Source organism: Amblyomma maculatum, chromosome 11, assembly GCF_055883805.1.
Source record: "Amblyomma maculatum isolate TAMU_Amacu chromosome 11, ASM5588380v1, whole genome shotgun sequence".
Taxonomy (NCBI): Eukaryota; Metazoa; Arthropoda; class Arachnida; order Ixodida; family Ixodidae; genus Amblyomma; species Amblyomma maculatum.
The window spans coordinates 95,699,349-95,721,070 of NC_139354.1; the positions used below are offsets into that span (position 1 = coordinate 95,699,349).

Here is a 21,722-nt window from a genome sequence, read left to right on the forward strand (position 1 = left end):
TCAACAGGCACTGGATTTGATTTGAAGTGGCTTAATAGCCCCACTCCTAAAAGAAAATGCAGCACGAATAGCTGCTCTAGTGCGATGCATGTTCACAGCGGGACGGACAGCTTTGCACTGCAGCCGTAGATCACATGTTGGCCATTTTTTGAACCACAAGGGTAACCCTTGGTAGCTACGAAATCAGTCGTCTTGCTTTTGGAGAGCAGCTGTACTGGTAGCTACCATCCTCCAGTGTTATTCATCTGCGCGCGAGCTAGTTTCATATGCACTTCACCACAGCTGTTCTGCATGCTCGCTTCCAATGTGGTTCAGCTGGTGGCACTTACCACCATCCGAACTGCGAGTGATGCGAGTCTTGCGATCGCTTGACCACGAGCAGAGCCTTGTACGCCTCCCTTGTCTCGCCGCTCACCGCTGGTTTAAACCAGCGCTCTCGGCCTCACATGACAGATGCTGTACATAAACGGCTTAAACGGACACTAAACAGAAAAATTAAGTGGCTTGCATCGATTGAATTCCAGTTCCTGGTTACAAAAAAAACACTCTTACTGGAAACAGAGCTGTTATAAGGTAGTAAAGAGGAAGAACAGGAATACAGGTATTGCCGCCACAGCCGAAACGGCCGAGGCTCGTCCAGGGAATCCCGGAGGCTGACAAATGGAATTACGTTGACCGTTTGAATGCGGTAGTCGGCTTTGTCTCGAATATAACAACGTGCTTTTATCTCTCGTAAACGATGGTAAAAAGACGAAAAGACAACGTAAATGTTGCAATGATGCTGCTAGTCTCTCAGCTAACGGAGCGCTACAGGCGTCCACTTCAGTTTCGGTTATATTCCGGCTCAGGCACTTCGTGCGTGCTTGGATAGTTTGGTTTGGGCCTGCAGCGCCTGAATTACGAGCTCGGAGCAGCAGATGCGCCTACCCTAAGTGCGTATTGAATGAAGATCATAACTCTGCACGCACCTGCGAATTATTCTCCGCTCTCCACGCGCCAGCAATCACGGAGTCTCCTCTTGCGTCATAGTGTGCGTCATTCTACCCTACTACGTAGTACAGTAAAAGCTCATTAATTTGAACTTCACGGGACCGGGCAAAGAGTTTGAATTATCCGATGTTCGAATTATAAGTGGCCTCGAAAAAGCTGACAAGAACCATTTGTATTACAGTAAATGTACCATATTTAGTCTCATAACGAACTCGCTTGCAAAAGTAACCCACCCAGCCCTGATTTGTGCCTACGAATCTGAAAAAAAAAAAAAGTGTCTAGAGTGTCCCTCCGTTTTGCGCCATGGTCACGTCCACAACACATTTCTTGGCAGTGCGCCAAGATGCTGTGGCCTGTCTATCTTTTGACTTTACCTTGGGAAGGGGGGGGGGGGGGGTAGGGGGGAAGTGAACTTGGCAAAGTGCCAGTGCTTGTCCGGTTGTGCAAGCCTCCTTTTCAGTATGTTTGCTTTATCATACTATGAGCGAATAATATGGGGCGGGCGCTGTCTACTGCCACTCCCCTCATCTCAACGCCCATAGCAGCAAGCGGCTTTTGAAGTGAACGGCGCTAAAAGCCGCTGTCACGATCACGGCTAACTCGCATGCTTCCGTTGACAACTGATGGGTGGATGGATGGATGGCTATCACAAAAAAAAAAAAAAGTTGAATCCATAGTGCCTGTCCGAGATCATAGCCTTTCATGGGCGTTGGCTGGGACTGTGCTGACAGTACTTATCCCTATTTCTAAATTAACAGGGTTGGAATTAACTAGTATTTAGTTGCGAGCTACAGAGGTTGCGCTGAAGAGAACGCAGGCACCGCGACCGCGGCCATGCATTGACCTTGCCGCGGCCGCCTTCCCCTCCCTCCAACGCCACCGGCCGCCGCGCCGGTCATGGGGCCATTCAAGTTTTATCCACTCTTCTATTGTTTTACCTGGTTCCATCATCTGTCCCCGTTTTGGACATGCGCAGCATCTGATTATGCCTTCCGATCGCGGAGGCGTTTTTTTTTTTTGCCGTGTGCTGTGCGCCAAGCCGCCCAGACGCAGCGGCGTGTAATTCGAATGATCTGTAGCGAACCGACTCATGTTCAAATTAGCAGGCTTTTTTATACACATATCGCTATGGAGCTGGGCTGGACCATGTAGTGTAGTTCGAATTATCCAAAAATTCGAATTATCGGGGTTCGAATTAACGAGCTTTCACTGTAGGAGAAAACAGTTCGAACCCGGCCGGCGCGAACAAGAAATACCTCAACCTCTTATCGCAATATCTCTGCAATAATTCAGTTTTTTGCTGCCGGATATGCGGCGACAGTGTGACCAAATGCCGTTTATTAGATTTTGATAGCATATTTGGTTGTTTTTAGTCTCCCTTTAACTGTGGTTTGCTTCCTCAGTCTAGCCATGGATGACATGGTGTCTAGACTGTTGATGTTCTACGCTTTGTGGAAAGCATCACGAGGCTGAATTGGGCAATCCTGCTGGTGTAGCCCAGTGCAAGGCATACAAAGCCTACGTTCATCAGCTGGGTTCAGCTCAGCTGAACCCTGGCCCCTGGCAATTTTTATGGTTTTCAATTGATAAACCCTTAGATCTTAATGTGAACTGTTTGAGCTTGCGGCATATCATACATTTAAATACCTTTGGTTCCAAGGAATTTGAAAGTGTGCGTTGCCTGTACCTTTGATGGGCGCTTCTGACTGTGCGTTGCGGTGGTCATTGCAGATGCGGAGCGGTCGGCCACGGATGAGGAGTCATCGTCCTCGTCCAATGAGGAGGCGAGTGACAGTGAGGCGGCTGGCGATGAGCCGCACAACGACGATGCCCTGATTCGCTGTCGGCGGCGGTCTTCCCAAATGCGCAAGGTGGAGGCTCTGGGGCCTCCTAGGCTCACTTGTCTAATCTTTAATTTCACTTATCTGTCACGCTTCAGTAGCATATAGCCAAAGCTTCTGCCGCACTAGTTATCACAGACATAGGCTGGCAAGACCGCCGTATTGACCTAGTTCTGATGTAGGATTTCATAGTGAGAAGAGTTAAGGGCATCTTCCCTGGTTGTGCAGCTTTAATCAGCGTTACGTGGGGGAATGAGGAGGGGGCGGGGCGGTGGTCCACACCAGCGCTTTACGGACCTGTAGGGGACTGCAGAGAGAGTTGTGAACTAATGCTTGCACCGTTTGCACTTGTAAGTAGTTCATACTTATAAAGTAGTTGCACTTATAGTCATATCACAATCCACATCGGAGAATCTTGTTGAGTCAGTGAAGTAAAGTGAAAGAAGAATACAAGTTGATCCTGCGTATATCAAACTCGGGTATACTGTCATAATATTGTTTATATTGAACTGTCAGCATTTCTCTAAGAAAATTTCAGGCAAAAGTTTAGCAGCGTTGTTTGTGTCTGTATAATATTGAGAACTAAGTTCAGTAAAATCTCATTGATATATTTTTTAAAAGATACTGGGGAAAAAACGTGTTATCTGGGAAACCGTATATTTACGGGGGGGCAAGCCGATGAACAAAGGGAACCGAGAGAAGATGATCGGTGACATGAGATGATTTTTATGATTCGCGGCGGATCTAGCACGAGCACTTCTGCCCTGCGTCACTGCCCACTTCCTCGTCTGTAACAGAACCGCCTGGTTCTGAAAATTTTTGCTGCTGAATGAAGTACAAAAGCATTTCAAATTGAGACTTGCACACTATTAAAGTGCTGATTAACATTAATAGACGTCTATTATGCACAGCTCTTTTTTTAGCTGTCACAGAATTGACTCCATATTTGCATTGTCATAAGCTTGGAAGAAATTTAGTAACAAATCCGGTTCATAGAAGGTAATGACAAGCTGTAATAGCTTCCTTCATTGTTTCCAGATACTTCTACCCTTTACACCAGGGACAGGAGGAAAATGGTGTAACACTACGGACAGTGCTGTACAGCCTGCGATTTTGAGCGTGTGAAATTGGAAATTGTTTGAACCAATAATATATCAACGAGGTTCTACTACATAACAGTTAATTGTGTATCAGCTGCATAACAATAGGTGTTGACTGATAGCACTTGAGTTGCACAACCTTGCGGTGAGATGAGCTTGGGAGTGTGCTTTTAACCCTTTTCACTGTCAGGTGTTTCTGGCCCTGACACACTGCCAGTGTTGGCTCGGTTTCGAGAACATCGGGGAACAAACGTGAGAGGTCTGATTTTGAATAAGAACATGACAGAAATGATATATTTAAAAGAAAAGTCACATTTAAGTGTTTGCAGAATCCAAGAATCGGAATCTCATAGAGGCTTAATGACAGGATGTTTCTGCAGAACACAGCCCACACCTTTTGACCTTTTTGTTGCCGGTTAATTTTAGACCGGCAGTGTACTATAACACGTCCTGAAAAATATTTCTGCTTCACGCCACTGGAATCTGAGCTCGGCTCATATTCAGAGTAGGTCGGTCCGCAGCAGAAAGTCCTGCACAATGTACGGGAGCAGCAAGTTGTAAAAAAAAAAAATAGATGACGGGGAGAGATGAAAAGAGAAAAAAACGACCTCGTTTCCTGCAAATAGCAGCAAGCGAGAACAAAAGTGGCGATCAAATCATCTTTAAAGAGGCAACGGGGCACGCTTGAAATGGACTCGACTTAGCAGAATGGGAATAAAGAAAGCTGTTACAGCTAGCAGAACAACCTTTGTACTTCGAGTTGCGTGCCTGCGTGGTAACTCTGCACAAGAGAGTAGTGCGTACAAACTGACCACAACCCCCAGAAAAAAGGGTGGGCGCAGTCGCTCATCACTCTTCAATACATACGAACTCCAACAGTGTGGGGTGGAAACACGAGCTTCTAAAATGATTGGACAGGTTGCGTGACAAGTCCAAGCGCACAGCTTTTGCACCTTGGTGTGAATTTCTGAACGCAGAGTAGAGAACGTACGAATATGTCGGTGACGCTGTGGGAGGAAAATGCAAAAACATGCCAGTATGTCAGTGACAGTGAATGAAAGGGTTAAGGTTAGCCCTTCATCTAGCGCACAATCAGTGCTGGATTCCATACAGTAACATTAGAAAGCTCTCCTCTTGTCTTATTTTATCTGGTTCTCCTCTTCATAATGTACTGACTGGCCTAGTTTACCACTCCTCTTTAATTGAAATATTATAGCATTTATGGCTTACTGGCAGCAGAATTAGGCTTCTCATGATTGGTTGTGGATTCTGCTTTGGAAGTCTGCTGTGGGCTCAGTCTGTGGCATGGTCTTCCGTGGCTTTGGCGAATAGTGAGCTATGCCTAGCTATATCCAGCAAGCCAGTATGACTGTGGACAGCACGTCACTGCGGTAAGGGTGCTGCTATCATGGGCATGCAGTGCTCATGGTTAGAGATAAGCTTATCTTTTGCCATGTGTTGTGTACTTAATCATCAATATATGAAACAACTTTGCAGTCCCCTTTCTAGTCCGATAAATCCGGGATCGGCTGTATTCAACCAAAAACTAAATTCGCTGCTGAAAACCTCTCTCGCAGAGCTGTGGTAGCCATCATTATTAATATTTTTTTATTTGCCATAAAGCCTCAGAATGGCATGTGCATGACTTTTAAACAGAAAACTGAAACCACGCAAGGAGCAGCCTCAATGCAGTTGTCAGTAGGGTATTGGTATGCTCAACCCCCCCCCCCCTCGCCTCACTCTGCTGCCGTTTCGCACTTTCTTGGACTTATTATGCTGAACTACTTGGCTGTTTCCATTGCCATTATTTTGTTTGGCCAGTTTGCTTTGCTTTTCTTTCCATCATTTGTTGCGAAATGTGTGCTAGACATCATCTTGTTGCTGTTGAAGAGCCCAAGTGGCTGTGACATCTACGAAGACTCCTTGACACAGTGATAAAGAGTGAAGTATGCTATCATGAGATGGGAAAAAAAAAGTTCTACCGGTTCTCCATGATGACTAATATTTAAGTAGAGAAAATGTATGCAGGCTTGTTCACAAGAGAACAATATGTGCATTAAGATTGAGCTTTCATAAGAAATTTGGCAATGGCTGTAAATTGTGGCATCGTTTGTGTATTCTTGTCCAAGTTTTCTGTGCAAGATCACTTAACGTGCGTACATGCAGCAGTTTGTGATAAGGTGCAACTGTGCATGTCGGGACGTGAGTGGTGTTAGATCTGTCTCTGGTAGCGTGTAGCGTATACGAAGACTGATGCAATGCGAGGGCTTGAATTAAACTTCCCTTGGCAATAGCAACAGGAGGGACAGTAATAAAAAAAAAAGGAGACATCTTGCGAATTCAAAACTCTTCTTCCGGGCCAAAAAGAAAAAATGAAAATTATTTGGACAAAATAAATCAGGTGTTGCGTTTAAGCAGCAGCGTAATTTATTTGTTCAATTTAATTAAAATACATCATCATCGAACCTGTGTGTTGAGCCACATGGGAAAAATGCCAAGAATCTTCTGGCAGCTCCAGTTGAATTATCTCGAAAAACAAACTCTATTATTCGTCAACATTCTCTGAGACAGAAAGATTGGTGAACAGCCGAAAAATTGCGCTTGCCTTGACAGCTTAGTGGCCATGGCATTAAGCCATTGAGCACAGAGTCATGCAGTGGGATCCTGGCTGTCACATCTGAATGGGGGCGAGTTGCAATAGATGTCTGTTTAGCGTGTGATTTAAGAACGTTAAATAACCCTAGATGGTAAAAATTGATCACAAGTCTTTCACTGCTGTGCATTTTTCTCTCCTCTTTCATTTTACTCCCTCCTCTGTCCCTCTTTCGGCCACGTGGTCATCCTAACTGTAAGTGGGGCAGTTACAGCAGCCATCTTTTCTTGGTAAACTGAATCCCCTCCCTTCCTTTCCGCCTCAGCCCCGGTGCAATGCTGCAGTGGTAAGATGCCTTGACTACTGTGCCGAAGTGCCCAGGTTCTACCCCGACCGCTCGTGGCTGCGTTTCGATGGAGGTGAAGCATGTAAAAGATCCTGAGGTGGTCTAAATTACTACGTAGCCCTCCACTACCACACCCCTTTCTCTCTTTCTACTTTTACTCCCACCTTCCTCCTTTTACATACAGGTTGGTTCAGGTGTCCACGGAAACAAGTGTGACAGATACTGCACCTTTCCTTTCTTGGGAACCAATTATTATTGTTATTATTATTAATTATAATATTATCATCATCATTCTGCCTCAAAAAGGAAGAACGGCCAGTTCTGCACATGACACGAGATGTTCATATAGTGTGTGGAAGTGTTGCTCAGGCGAGTCCCTTCCTTTCCCTTTTGCAGAGGAACATCAAGCAGAAGTTCATCGCCCTGCTCAAGAAGTTCCGGGTGCCTGACGCCGAGGTGGGACACTCTGCTCTCATTGGGCTTCGAATCGTGATGATGGTGGTGCGAGATGGTGGTGCAAGTATTCGTATAGTACCACGCACTGGACACACCACGCTACACTACTATACACACGCACTGCCACAGCAGTTTAGTCATTGCACCACCCTAGCCAGTTTGTTTTATTAGTTGCCCGAGTACTCTGCCACACCGTACACCTAGAGTTTTGTTGTCCGAGTTAGATTGGTGACGCCTGGTGACACAAAGCAGATGCAGTATGATCGTACCTAACTGAAGAAGTAGATGAAGAAATATTGGTATTTGAGGCATTCGTGGGCTTTGGCAACCTACGCAACACTCCAAGCAGTCCGACAATTCTGCGGAGCCCAATTTCAAAACAGTTTGTTTAGATGGGACATAGCTTGTCACTACAGGTCAGAATTCCGGCGTTAGTCACTGAAATCAGATGCAGTGAGTTCTGAGCTCTGTGGGACACCAGAACTGTCACACTAGCTGTACGATGATTGAGAAGCATGGATTTCTGGTCGTGTATTTTGCGAGTATTTTTCTTGATTGTGTCTTTTATCATTCCGCTATTGGTTGGCCTTGCCATCTACAGCAGACTCAGTGACTTTGATATTGCTGGCTTGTTATCATTTCCTACATTACAGAGATTAGTTTGCAGGGAAAGAGGTTACAGAAGAGCGTATTGTGAGAGGAATCGTTATAAAAATCTGGCCGTCAGCCATCCGTACACTGTAGATTTGGCACAGAAATTACCTTCGCTCTCCCCAAGCGTAACATCATTTCTCACTGACATAGTTTCTGTTAAGCAAGTTAACAGTTGTCACGTCTGTTGGTAACTTGAACGCGTTAATACAATTAAATGTGCTGGAGCATTGAGATTGTAGTCCTAGTAGGCTGCGCATGCTTATGTTAAGAAACGCAACCGGCATTTATGGGAAAAAAGAAAAATTTGCTGCACTTTTCTGTCACGCTTTTTAAAAGAAACTTCATACTCTGCCTCTGAGCACATATAGTCACTTTTCGCTCGGTTCACATCGTCTGAGTTTCTGTGGCATCCAGATCTTGAAATGTGTAGTTGCTGCATTTTGTGTGACGTTTTTCAGTGCACTGTAGTTGAGACTGCACAGTAGTACTGAGCAGTGTTGGAACATTGTTTTTGCAAATTTTTATTATTTGTTACCCTCAAGAGAATATACTCTTTAATGGAGTTTGCAAAGAGATACCAATTGTATAAAACAATCTATTGCTAGTTCCAGTCCTAACCTTCCACCTATGTATTTGTAGATTAGTTTGCATGCGCTGGGCTGCAATTACCATTAGTGGCTACTGCATTTATGGGAATGTAATTGTGAAAGCTGTGTAAATTGATTACTGAATAATTAAAGACCTGGAAATGTTATTCCTGTATATGTTCACCCATATTTAAAAAAAAAAAACGACGCTGCCTGAACATAATAGCATACTTATCGCTCACCTCGGCATCGTTTTAAGTGTGGACATTGACCTAAGCAAGTTAGTAATGACACAATGTCGAGCTTTTTGTCATGGTTACAGGTTGCTTTCACTGTTTAGGTTCGGTCAGTGCAGTAAAACCTCGTTAGTGGAAGCCCAGTTAGTTAGAAATCCCAAATAATTTGAAAAATTTCTGCAATCTCTTAATTTCTGATGCAAATTTTATCTAATTGTAAGTAAAATCAGCAGCCTTCACCACTCTGGTAAATTTGAAGATCCGGTGTACTACACGAGAACGCACAATTCCAATTTCGCGTAAAACCAAGGGAAGTGACTGTTCTTTGGAGCTTCGAGTTGGCATTTCAAAGGAATGCCAATGCTGGGTATGCAAAGTGCCCAACTGCCGGTGCTCTTGGTGCAAATGGTTACAACCGGTCTATCGTGTGACTTGGTATGAGAGAGGAGAAGACAGGCTTCGCTACAACGCAGTGTAACATGTGAGACTGGTTTCAACGTCATATACTCGAAAAGCTTCGTCAAGGCAAGGCTATATTGAACGCACTGTACGCTCACATTATCACTGTTCACTGAAATTCGTTCGCCTGGGTCTCATTTATCACATGCTCGGTTAATTAACAACATTCTAATTGACAAGGTTTTACTGCCTTCGTTAGCAATGGAAAAATAAAGGTACCCTGATTGTAATGACTTTTTTTAGAGTAAATGGTGCGGAGGCCAGGGCTTACGAGGACCGAGCTCGATGATGTGGCTCCACAATACCTGCTTAAAAGTACATTTCTCGAGGAATAATCATCATGCTTTCGATATCATTGGACATATTTATAGGATGCGAGTTTGGCTCATTAATGAAGGGGCCAGCTGTTTTCACCACTTCATGGTTGTATTCTTGTTTGCTGTCCTGGCCCTTTAGGGTTATATTTTGTGTTTCTAAAAGCGAGGTGCGAGGTGCCCCGCCATGGTGGTGCAGTGGCTAGGGCTCCCGACTACTGTGCCTGAGGATGCGGGATAAAATCCCGGTCTCGGTGGCCACTTTTCGATGGCGGCGAAAAGCAAAGTGCCCCGTGTGCTGTGCAGTGTCAATGTACGTTAAAGAACCCCAGGGGGTCGAAATTTCTGGAGCTCTTCACTACAGCGTCTCTCCGAGTCGCTTTGGAGTGTTAAACCCCTCAAAACAAACAAGGTGCGAGCTTTGAGACGATGACCATAGGAGCTCAACATGTGGCTCGCATGCGGCGAAAGTAATAAATACGAAGCACATTCTGGCTTCTTAAGTTTTTGGTCGTTTTCATTGAGAGAATATGAACACACCTGGCATTAAAGGGTGACGCACCAGCATGTTTGCTCCCGAACGTATGATGCGACTTACTTTTGCCAAGTCAGGTGCGGGGGGAGTCTAGATCGCATGTTCCACACTTTTACGCTTTACTATTTAATTAATAACTGACAGTACAGTCGAACCCGGATATATCGAACTCGAAGGGGATCGCGAAATAGTTCGATATATCGATAATTCGATATACAAAAATCGGCTTGTGACGGCACTTACGATGCCAAAAAAGGTACCGTATTTGTCGCGTAAGCAACCCACTGGCATAGTGAACTCACCCTGCACTTTTGCACGGAGAATTTGAAAAAAAAAAAAAAAAGCGTTAAGGCCAGCTCGCTCACATGCAAGCGATTGAGCGATCTCAGGGACGAGTGGCAGCGACAGACCGAAAAATTTCAAACTCCTTCTCGCTGCTCGAGCTACCGCGGCAGCTCTAAACTAGGTTTCTGTGTTGCCGCGGCAGAAATCGCGAGCGTTTTCGGTTGCATGTCGATGGCGCGCGTCACTCCGTTTCGGTCGTCTCATCCACAGCTCATTTCTTGGCAGCGTGCCAAGATGCTGCGCAGGGATAACATTGGGGCGCGTTTATCTTTTGACAGCTCCTGCAGTGGCGGGGAGCGAACTTGGCAGAGTGCCCATGATGGCTTGATTGCACGTACAAGCTTGGTTCGATTTATCACGCTGCGCTTGGGGTGGGCGTCATGACCGCAGCAGCTGACCGCGCGCTTTCGTTGATTCATACATGCAAGGATAAACGACTCCCGCAAAAAAAAAGAAAGAGAAAAACAACAGCACAACGATAAGAAAGGATGACTCGCAAAAAAAAAAAAATGAGAGCTGCCGCTTTTTAACGTCCGCAGGCACCATAGCCACCTCAACCGCCGCGCGCGCAGAGGGTTCGCAACACACGCTGGAGAAAGTGTCGACGCCTGTCTGAAAATGGGCTGAGCTGGCTTGGCGCATGCGTAGCGCGTGCTGAAGGAGAGAGATAGCTTGACAAAAGGATGGGCACACCCACGCACGTGGCTTGCAAACGTCATGTGTTGGCGCGCGGAAAACGATAACTGCAGATGCGCGCGCCTTTGGGGAATGGGCGCAGCGCTGCCCAGACCAGCCGTCGCCGAACTGTCCCCTCTCATTCCTTCCGCACGTGGCTTGAAAACGGCACGCGGCAAATGGCCAAGGGTGACGCGATCGTCTTTGTGGAAGGCACACTTTCCAGTGCGTGGTGCGGAGTTCGATATATCGAACGACCGGTGAAATTAAGTTAGATATATGACGTGGCTTTCCTATACTTTTACATGGGATTTTCAAGGGGATATTCCGCGAATTCGATATACCCAAAATTTGATATACTGTAGAATCTCGGTGATACGAAATTCAAAGGGAGACGAAAATTTTCGTATCACCTGAAATTTCGTATCACCAAAAAAACTGGCAAAATCCGTCTTCAAGCCTTCCAACAGGTACGAAATATTTATTTTCATTGAAAGAAATCGCGTATATCCTTCTGCACCTTCTTTTCCGCGAGATTTGATAACAGAGTTTTGAAAACTGAAAAATTGGGCCGCTGTCTTCTCCCGCACAGACTCGGAGGTCACGGCGCGCTGTAGAACATTGATGGCATGCATCGTTTCTGCTGCCGTCAGCGGTGGGTCATCAACGCTTTGGTCGTCGTCATCTTCGTCACTGTATGGAATGCCAGGCTGTGATGACGCTTCCTCCGCAATATCTTCAACCATGCGGAGACCACAGGTGGCGAGGTCGTCGTCCGCGGTGACGAAATCGTCGACGCAATAGTCGACGTCAAGTTGATTCTAGACATCAATGGGAATCGTGTTTGGCACTTGCGAGGCAGTGGCCACAGCGGATTTGAAAACCCCACACTTCGCGAAACAATTGGCGATGGTCGTAGGAACGACGCGATCCCAGGCAATTGCAAGAAAATGCACAGCGTCCAGAAGAGTGATCTGGAGATTCGCGAGGAGGCGGCACACCAACAAAGCTTTGAAATGGTGCTTAACATTCCTTATAATCCCAGCATCCAGTGGTTGCAAATGACTTGTTGCGTTCGGGGGCAGGAACACCACCTTAACACTCTGTAGTGTCATTTATTTTGGATGGGCGATGCACTGGTCCAGCAGCAAAACTATTTTTCTGTTGTGGCGAGACATCTTGCGGTCGAGGTACGTGACGAATTCCATAAACAAAGAAGACGTCATCCGTGCTTTTTTGTTCGCCTTGTAGCCGCAGGGCAATCGACCGGCTGCCTTAAAGCATCAGGGCTTTTGATATTTGCCAATGACTGTCAGTGGCATCTTTTCCGATCCGTTGGCATTGCAACAAAACAAAACTGTGATCCGCTGTTTGCTCTTTTGTCCGCCCCGGCAGGCATCGCCTTTAAAGCTTAAACTTTTTTTCGGGCTGGAGATTGTAAAACAGCCCTGCTTCATCTACATTAAAAACATCACGTGCCTCATATCCCGCTATGTAAGACGGCAGTGTGGTTGTCATCCAGTCTTCCACGGTGGAGGCATCTACTTTTTTTTCCTTCGCCACAAACGGTCTTGTAGGAAAGATTATGACGCACCTTGAACCGGTGAATCCATCCACCGGAGGCCTGAAAGTCATCAATTCCAAGTGTGAGTGCGATGTCCGCTGCCTTCTCACGAAGCACTTTTCCGTCGATGTTGACGCCGGCCGCCGTGACCTCTCTGAACCACGTTAGAAGAACCTCTTCCAACTTCACATGGTGGGCAGTTTTGGCTTCTTTAGAATTCATCGCGAAGTGCTGCACATTCTGCATAATTTGGTCGCGCTGACCAACGATCGTTGACAACGTTGACAGCGGCAGGCCTAGCTCCTTGGCCATGTCAGTGCGCCTTTTCTTGGGCTCTTTGTCCACCTTATTTAAAATTTTCAATTTGTCTTTAAAGGTCAGCGCCTTTCTCTTCCGTGACATTGCAGTATGATGTATCTTTTCGCGTTGCCGAGATGATCACAAACGACGCGCTATCAACGCGTTGTCAGCCTCAACAAACGAGAAAACGAAGCAACGTATTGCCGCTGCAGCGGAGACTCCGGAAAGCGGAAGAGCGTGGCCTGCGGGGCGGCGAAGAAATGTGGAGAGGGCCGCTAGGCCGTGCGCACAACACCAATCGCAGAAAGCAACAACGAGATAAAAAAAAAAAAAATGAGGGGGGAGGGGAGAGAAAGAAAGATAGCGGGAAGGGAGGGGGGGGGGAGGTGGGCAAGATATCGCCGCCTTCCTTTGCCAACTTCGCTGCTGCCGCGGGTTGCCAAGCCGGTTTTTTTCCCGCATTTTTTTTTCTTCTTTCGCGCGCGTGTGCGTGATCCGTGCTATCAGTGCTGTGCACGCTTTTCTCGCTGTGCGTGTGTGCATGGGCCTCGACCGGTCGTGATACCGAAGTTCGTATCACCCGTAGCGAAAAGAAAAAGTGTTCGGAACATCCGATTTTTTGCCCACTGAACGCAATGCAATTCGGCCGGGGAATTTTATGAATTCGTATCACACCGAGTTCGTATCACCGAGATTCTACTGTATCCGGTTTCGATATAACCGGGTTCGACTGTATTACGAAACAGTTTGCTGGGAGAAATTAGATAAAGCAGGCAGCATACCTAAAGTTATAGGTGTAGGGAACCTAGGAAGCACTTCAAGGAAACCAATTTGGGACACATACTACACTAAAGCGCTAAAGGTCGACCACCTGTAGCTCCTACTCCGTACTTGATTGCTGTGTTCACTTAAAAGAGGAGGTCTGTCAAGTGAGAGAAAAACGGATGGCTTCGCTGGAAGTCATTCTTAGGTCTCCTGTGCGTCTTACCAAAATTATTTTGTTTTTGCGACTGTAGAGGTGTACCGAGCGTTCTCGCAGTCTGTGTGGGCAATGCTGCAGCACTGTCGTCCTGTCGTGCCCATGCAGGCCTTTGGCACGGACCCTGGCCTGGAGCAGGAGCTGCTAGAGAAGCCTGGCCTGCAGGAGCTCCTCCTCGACGAGCTGGGCCTGTCGGAAGAGGAAAGTGGGGGCGCCGAGGATGACCTGAGCCTCTGCTCGTCAACGCCCAAGCCCAGCCTGAGGCCCTTCTTCTCGTCCGCCACCCTGGTGCCCCTCGGGGATGACGGTAACCGGGTGCGTGTCCCCCCTGCAGCCTTGTTTGGGTCCTTGTCTTGCCGCTGCGAGCAGGGTCAGTGTTTTGGTGAAGGCAAAATGTGCAAAAGACGCACTCATGCGCTGTGCAATGTAGGTCTGAGTTGAAGGAATTCGCACTTATAAATCTTTCTCTTTTCCTCTGGCCTTCCTCCTTTCCATCATGTTGTGTTCTCCGAGGAGGAGACAGCTGGTATGTCGTTCCTTTGAAGAAAAGCAGCGTGGTAATCTGTGGCATGTTAAGACTACTGCACCATAGAAAGCGTGCGTGGTGGCCTTGCCGATGTTTTAATTCTAAGCGAACATTGCGTTTTAAGGAAACTTACTTTCGTTCATGTGTGCGTCTTTTGCTGTCAGCCAGGAGGGAGAGCAGAGGCGCATGGTAGCTGAAGTGTGATAAATAATTCATGATAGTCAAACCAGCTTAAGCTGTCCTTGCCAGAGCAGAACAGCTTCTGTTTTTATGTCATTTGTTTTGGTCTTGGCTTGGGTGTGTCTCGCTTTCTAGGCAGGACTTGTTTATGTCGGCAGCACCAGCTGAGCACTTTCTTTGCATTTACCAGATAGATTTGTTGCTCATACTGAAATGTGACGTAATAGGCAATTTTCGCTATATTCTTCAGACTAGTGGATTCAACACCTGCGGTAATTCATGATGGGAAGCTCCGCTAATTGGAGAACCCATCGTTCGCTCCCAATATGCTCACTCAGATGCTCGTATATGCAGTTGCACTTGTGCTCTTCGTGGGAAGCCTTAAGAGCTTCTCTCTGTTGCATTCCCACTGCAGGGGCGTCTTTCATTCATTTCATAGCTGATCGACCTGCTCTTTATTTGCTGAAGTTATAATTAATAACGACGGCGCAGGTGTGTTTCTCTTCTTTTGTTTTCACGTTAGCTGCTACTGAGCCTGGTGATGAATGGTGCTGCATCAAAGGTTAAAGCGTCTGTTACAAGCAAGACTGAGTACGAAACATTAAGGCCAAATTGTCCTTTATAGCCAATTGTCTTCTACATCCAATGTCTGTTATAAAAGAGGTCCAAGTAATGAGTCATAGGGTGGCCATCTATTTGGGTGAATGTTGTCTTTAATAGTACCTGATTGTCCGTTACATCCATATCTCTTATAACAGGGTTCAGCTGTATTTGTCGGTGCAAAGTAGAGTTCCTCATGCATCCTGTTAGTAAAATACCTCATATCTCTTCTCTCACTCCTTGTTGCTCCTTGTTTTCCAGGGCCAGGACTCGGACAGCATACAGGTGAGTGGACATCTGATGGTCACTGCTGGTCGTCGTTGGAAGGGTGGCCCAGTTTCCAGCCCATTTCTTCTCTCCAAAACAGGACACAGATGAAGAAAGTCCGCCAGCTCAAGAGCCAGCTCCACCTCCGCCCATCACACCGCGTGAAGACGTGAGTTGTGGACATTTCCCTTTCATTCTTGTTTTTCTTTTGTGTGCAGACTGTGTGAGTGTCCCAAGGTAGAAAAATATGTTTTTTCTAGGGGCGCGCAAGTATCGAAATTTTTTAACATGAATCAAAGCGAATATCAAGAAAAAAAGAATGTTGATTGTTCGATAGCTTTTGAATAGCTGATAGCTATTCAGTGATAGCTGAATGCTCAATACCCAGCTGTGGAATGGCGGGTTTCAGTGGGCATCACTGCATTACTGACTGGGTTTGGTGCAAAAGTACCCTTACGCTCACTACTATTGACCACGAATCTTGCCTGACCATTTTGTTTGCGCCATCGCTCTGATTGGCTAAGCTGTTTCGTGAGATCACAACCACGCGGTCTTGAGCGGGCAATTCGAACTAAGACCAGCTCCAATGCGCGAGTCTTCCCAACGGGTCGTTCATGTTCGCCAGCCAACAGAGATTCATAGAGGCTATGAGTTACCATTTACTGACCTTGACCGTTTCAGCCGTTTCACGCTAAAAAGAAAACAGTCACAGTGGATTTGAACCAGTCAGGTTCGTACCTGGGCACTCGGGTTTGGGAGCTGAGCGTTAAAGGGGGGAGGCTACCCTTGAACACTAACTTTTTTATTTCTTGAGGTATTTGAATGAAATTTTCAGGGTATGCTCATAGTACACACATTTGAAGAACTACCAAGTTTCATGCAGCTGGGCTCATCGGTTCTCAAGTTAGAGAAGTATATCAAGATAGTTTACATAGGTCGCTAGGGGCGGGCCTGGAGAATTTGCAAAATGTGCTAGCAGTGTGAAATTTGTTATGGTCATTCCTGGTTAGTTTCCCCAGGGCAAGACAATTCCCTTTTTCCAAATTTCCTCTCTGAAACATTTTAGTACAGCCCCAAATTTAGCGTTCAAATTTACACCTGACAACGATATTTTAATTGACTGCCCCTAATTACACATGAAATATTTAGAAAAAAACGAATTGTCTTGCCCTCACAATTTTACTTAGGTATATAACAAAAAAAACCTCATGAAAATCCAATAAGCGGTTCTTGAGCTATGACTTTCCCTAGCAGCCACACCCTGCAAAAAATTGATTCTGAGAAAACGGCTCTCAAAGGTTGAGAGAACAATAACTTTTTTGTTTCTCAAGTTATCATGATGAAATTTTCAAGACAGGCTCATGACATTAACAAATAAAAAACCACCAAGTTTCATAGAATTGTGCATGCTAGTTCTCAAGTTACAGAAGCATATCAAACTGGTTCGAAAAGGTCCTTTAAATCAAGCCTGGAGAAATTGTGAAAGGCACTGGCATTGTGCAATTTGTCATGCTGATTCCTAAATAGGTTCCTCAGGGCAAGACAAAGCCCGTTTTCTAAATTTTCTTGCTGTAAAATAGCATATAATTGGATTTTTTTGTTATCAACTAGACCTATGTTGATTAACCAAATTAATTATGACAAATTCCAGACATAATATTTTGAATACATGGGCTTGCCTTGCCCTCAAAAATTTATTCAGGTAGTCGAGCCCACTTATAACGGCCCCACTTAAGACAAACACTCGCAATTGTCACGAACAAGTCCGGTGCGACCGTCAAAATATACATTAGGGCTAGGCGCTCCGTCGATCTCGGCTACAGCAAACATCTGTGCGACTAGCCGATCGACTACAGCGAACGCCTTGGTGCCGCGGACCACTTTCTACATGCTGAGATCCGTCGATCCTGCGCTCTGCAAGCCGCGACAATCGGCATTCCCAATTCCCCTGAGGCATTTCGCCCTAGCATGATGGGCGGCGCAGACGCAGCAAGCGGTTTCCCGGTTTATCTATCGCAGCATCTCGCCGGAGGAACGAGGAGCGGCCCAAACGCGACAAGCGACTTCCCGGGTTATCTTCCATGGCATAAGCGCCGAAAAGAAAAAAAAAAAAGCTAGCCAAGTCTGCACTGAATGCGTGTCGCACCTCGAGGCATCGTGAGCGACCACGCAACGTTTAACATGCTGCATGAAACCGTTCAGTGGGCACGACGAGAGATCGTAAATCCGGCGATCGCAAAAATAGCGAAAGGCGAACAGAACGTAGTACGAAGTACAAAGAGAGCCAACAACGACAGCAAGCAAAGAGCCGTAGCAGACGACGCGGGGAGGCAGAGACCGACGCGTCAGCGGCCGCAGCAGCCAATAGTAGTCGCCCGATCCCCCGCGTTCTCGCGGAGCACGCACTTTGCCCAATCGCAGCCTTGAATTCGAGCGCGGGAAACGTGAAAGCCGCCACGAGGCTCTCAATTGGTAACAAGCCACGCCTCGACCGCGCCGCCGTCTCCACCGCCGAGGGTGACAGAAGAAAGCGCAAGAATTCACAAACAAAATAAGACCAAGATGGCGGCGCTCAGTTCGGCGGGAGAGGAATGGCACGCGCGCGAAGTTTGGGAATTTTCGGCGCTTGCTCGCTGCTCCGCGGCTGCCGCCGCTTGGTAAATAATTAATTTCGAGTATTTCTACGGCGAGTTGGGCGTTGATAATTACAGAAATGGTAGTTTATAAGACATACTACCGGAATATATAATCTTCCAAAAATCGACTGTTTCGCGATTTTTCGGTTTTCAAAGGTCGCGTCCCCCCTTAAGCGTAACCATGGTTAAGCCAGCTGTGCAACTAGGGTATAAGTAGAATTAAATCTCGGTTATCTGAAGTGGCGCCGCAAGTATAGCTAAGCCCGCAGTCTCCACGATCAAGCCCGCTGTTGCACCGCAGCTGATTGCTGAGGCCACAGTTAAACCTCCATCATTTGATAAGGCGGCTCCCAAATGGCACTACTTGTACAGCTGAAACTGCAATGCACCAAGCCCATAGCCACAAAAAGTTTGTACAGTCGAACCCGGATATATCGAACTCGAAGGGGACTGCGAAATAGTTCGATATACAGAAATTGGCTTGTGACGGCACTTACGATGCGAAAAAACGATACCGTATTTTTCGCGTAATCAACCCACTCGCATAATGAAGCCACCCTTCACTTCTGCACCCGACAATTTGGGAAAAAAAAAAAGCGTTAAGGTCAGCTCGCTCACATGCAAGCGATTGAGCGATCTCAGCCACGAGCGGCAGCGACAGAGCGAAACATTTCCAACTTGTTGGAACTGCGTTCCTCTCGCCGCTCGAGTCACCGCGGCAGCTCGGAACAAGGTTTCTGTGTCGCCGCGGCAGAAATCGCGAGTGTTTTCTCTGCATATCGATGGCGCGCGCCACTCCGTTTCGATAGTCTCATCCACAGCTCATTTCTTGGCAGCGTGCCAAGATGCTGCGCAGCGATAACGTCGTCGCGGTGTGTTTATCTTTTGATAGCTCCTGCGGCGGCGGGGAGCGAACTTGGCAGACTGCCCGTGATGGCTTGATTGCACAAGCCTGGTTCCATTTATCACGCCGCGCTTGGGGCGGGTGTCACGATCGCAGCTGACCGCGTGCTTTCGTTGATTCATAGGTGCAAGGATAAACGACGCCCCCCCCTCCCCCCCCCCCCCAAAAAAAAAATACCTGGTGCGTTTTAACGTCCGCAACCGGCCGTATCTTACACTACGCCCTACGTACAGCACAGCGATAACAATGGATGACTCTCGCAAAAAGAAAAAAAAAAAGAGAGAGAAATCTGCCGCTTTAATGTCTGCAGGTGCCATAGCCGCGTCAGCCACCGCGCGCAGAGTGTTCGCAACACACGCTGGAGAAAGCGACCGATGTCTGTCTGAAAACGGGCTGAGCTGGCTTGACACATGCGTAAGTGCGTGCTGAAGGAAAGAGATAGCTTGGCAAAAGAATGGGCACACCCATGCACAAGTTTTGCAAACGTCATGTACTGGCGCGCGGGAAAGGATAACTGCAAATGCGCGCGTGCCTCTGGGGAATGGCCGCAGTGCTGCCCAGACCAGCCGTTGCTGAACTGTCCCCTCATTCCTTCCGCGCGTGGCTTGAAAACGTCACGCGGCAAACGGCCAAGGGTGATGCGATCGTCTTCGGGGAAGGCACACTTTCCAGTGCGTGGTGCGGAGTTCGATATATATCAAACGACCGGTGAAATCGAGTTCGATATATATGATGCGGCTTTCCTATACTTTTACTTGGGATTTTCAAGGGGATATTCCGTGAGTTCGATATAACCAAAATTCGATATATCCGGATTCGATATAACCGAGTTCGACTGTATTGGGTAAATGTCGGGTAAAACACAGCAATTACACTGAGGTAAAATGCGAGTTTACAAAAAGGTAATAGAAAAAAAGCCCCCTTACTTTCGCACTATAATCGGTTTAAGAGAGGTAACCCATGCAATCTTTGTCACATGCTGGCAGCCATCTCTTTGAAGAAAGAGCAATCTAGTTCATGCTGACATTCAGAAATGTTGCAATGTTTTATGTTCAGTTTAGGTAAAAATTAAGTCAGTCAGTATAGATGCAAAAAAAGAAAAAAATTGGGATGCAAATTGAATAGCAAATGCAATTAAAAATTTTGAATATTCACGCTACCAACTTTTTTTATGCTCAGTTTCAGTTTCAGTTTAGTCGTTCAGTCCTGTCCGACTCTTCGTGACCCTATGGACCATGTCACGCCACGCTTTCCGGTCTCTCACTATCTTCCTAACATCACATAACTTCATCTGCAGTGCCTCGAGGATACCATCTAACCAACGCGTTCGCTGCCTACCCCTTCTCCGGCGACCCTCAACCTTTCCCAACATCAAATCTTTCTCCAGCGACTCCTCTCTTCTCATCAGATGACCAAAGTAGCTGAGCTTTAACTTTAAAATTTGACCCTCCAATGAGCAGTCAGGTTTTATGGTCGACAATATCGACTGATTTGGTCTCCTGGCAGTCCAAGGAACTCTCAAGAGTCTTCGCCAGCACCACAATTTAAACGCGTCAATTCTTCGGCGGTCAGCCTTTTTCACAGTCCAACTCTCGCATCCATACATCACAACTGGAAAGACCATAGCACGAGTTATACGGATCTTGGTTGGCAGACTAATGTCTCTGCTCTTTACTAGGCGGTCAAGGCTCACCATTGCTTTCTTTCCCAGAAGCAGGCGTCTCCTAATTTCATGGCTGCAGTCTCCTTCCGAGGTAATCTTGGAGCCCAAGAACAGAAAATCTGTCACAGCTTCCACTTCTTGTCCATTGATGCTCCAGGACTTGATAGGGCAAGACGCCATGGTCTTTGTCTTTTTAATGTTCAGTTTAAGCCCAAACTTCTCACTCTCTTCTTGTACGCGGGTCAGAAGTCTCTTGAGTTCCACTTCACTTTCTGCCATTAAAGTGGTATCATCCGCATGTCTAAGGTTGTTGATACGTTTTCCAGCAGTCTTCACTCCAGCTGAAGACTTGTCCAGACCGGCCTTCCTCATGATGCACTCTGCATATAGGTTAAATAGGCAGGGCGACAGTATGCAGCCTTGCCTCACTCCTTTCTCGATCGGAAACCAATCAGTAACACCATGCCCAGTTCTGACTGTGGCCTCTTGCCCATCATACAGGATCCTGAGGAGACAGATGAGGTGAATTGGAACTCCCATGTCTTGGAGAGCTTGCCACAATCTGCTGTGATCTACGCAGTCAAACGCTTTCGCATAATCAATAAAGCAGAAGTAGATGGGTTTCTGGAACTCTCTTGCTTTTTCCATGATCCAGCGAAGGTTAGCAATTTGGTCTCTAGTTCCTCTGCCCTTGCGAAATCCAGCTTGCACATCCGGAAGCTCCCGATCCACATACTGCTGCAGCCTACCTTGGAGGGTTTTCAACATCACCTTGCTAGCATGCGAAATAAGCGTGATCGTGCGGTAGTTGGAACAATCTTTGGCACTGCCTTTCTTTGGAATGGGGATATAAACTGACCTCCTCCAATCCTGTGGCCACTGCAGGGTTGTCCAAATCTTCTGACGTAATGTATGCAGAAGGTTAACAAGCCTCATGGTTGAGGTTTTGAAGCAACTCAGCTGGAATGCCAT

General features: G+C 46.7%; 1 protein-coding gene across 2 annotated transcripts in view; it reads left to right on the forward strand.

Annotated features, from left to right (window-relative positions):
- Positions 1-21,722, forward strand: part of KrT95D (phosphofurin acidic cluster sorting protein KrT95D) — a 105,078-nt gene that overhangs the window by 37,337 nt on the left and 46,019 nt on the right. Inside the window, exons 6-10 of one of the 2 annotated variants that reach the window (XM_084583389.1) lie at positions 2,722-2,861; positions 7,267-7,326; positions 14,083-14,289; positions 15,542-15,565; positions 15,648-15,716. In XM_084583389.1, coding sequence (XP_084439515.1) covers positions 2,722-2,861; positions 7,267-7,326; positions 14,083-14,289; positions 15,542-15,565; positions 15,648-15,716 — 500 coding nt within the window. The remainder of the gene's footprint in view (positions 1-2,721; positions 2,862-7,266; positions 7,327-14,082; positions 14,290-15,541; positions 15,566-15,647; positions 15,717-21,722) is intronic. The other variant, XM_084583390.1, reaches the window with a different exon arrangement.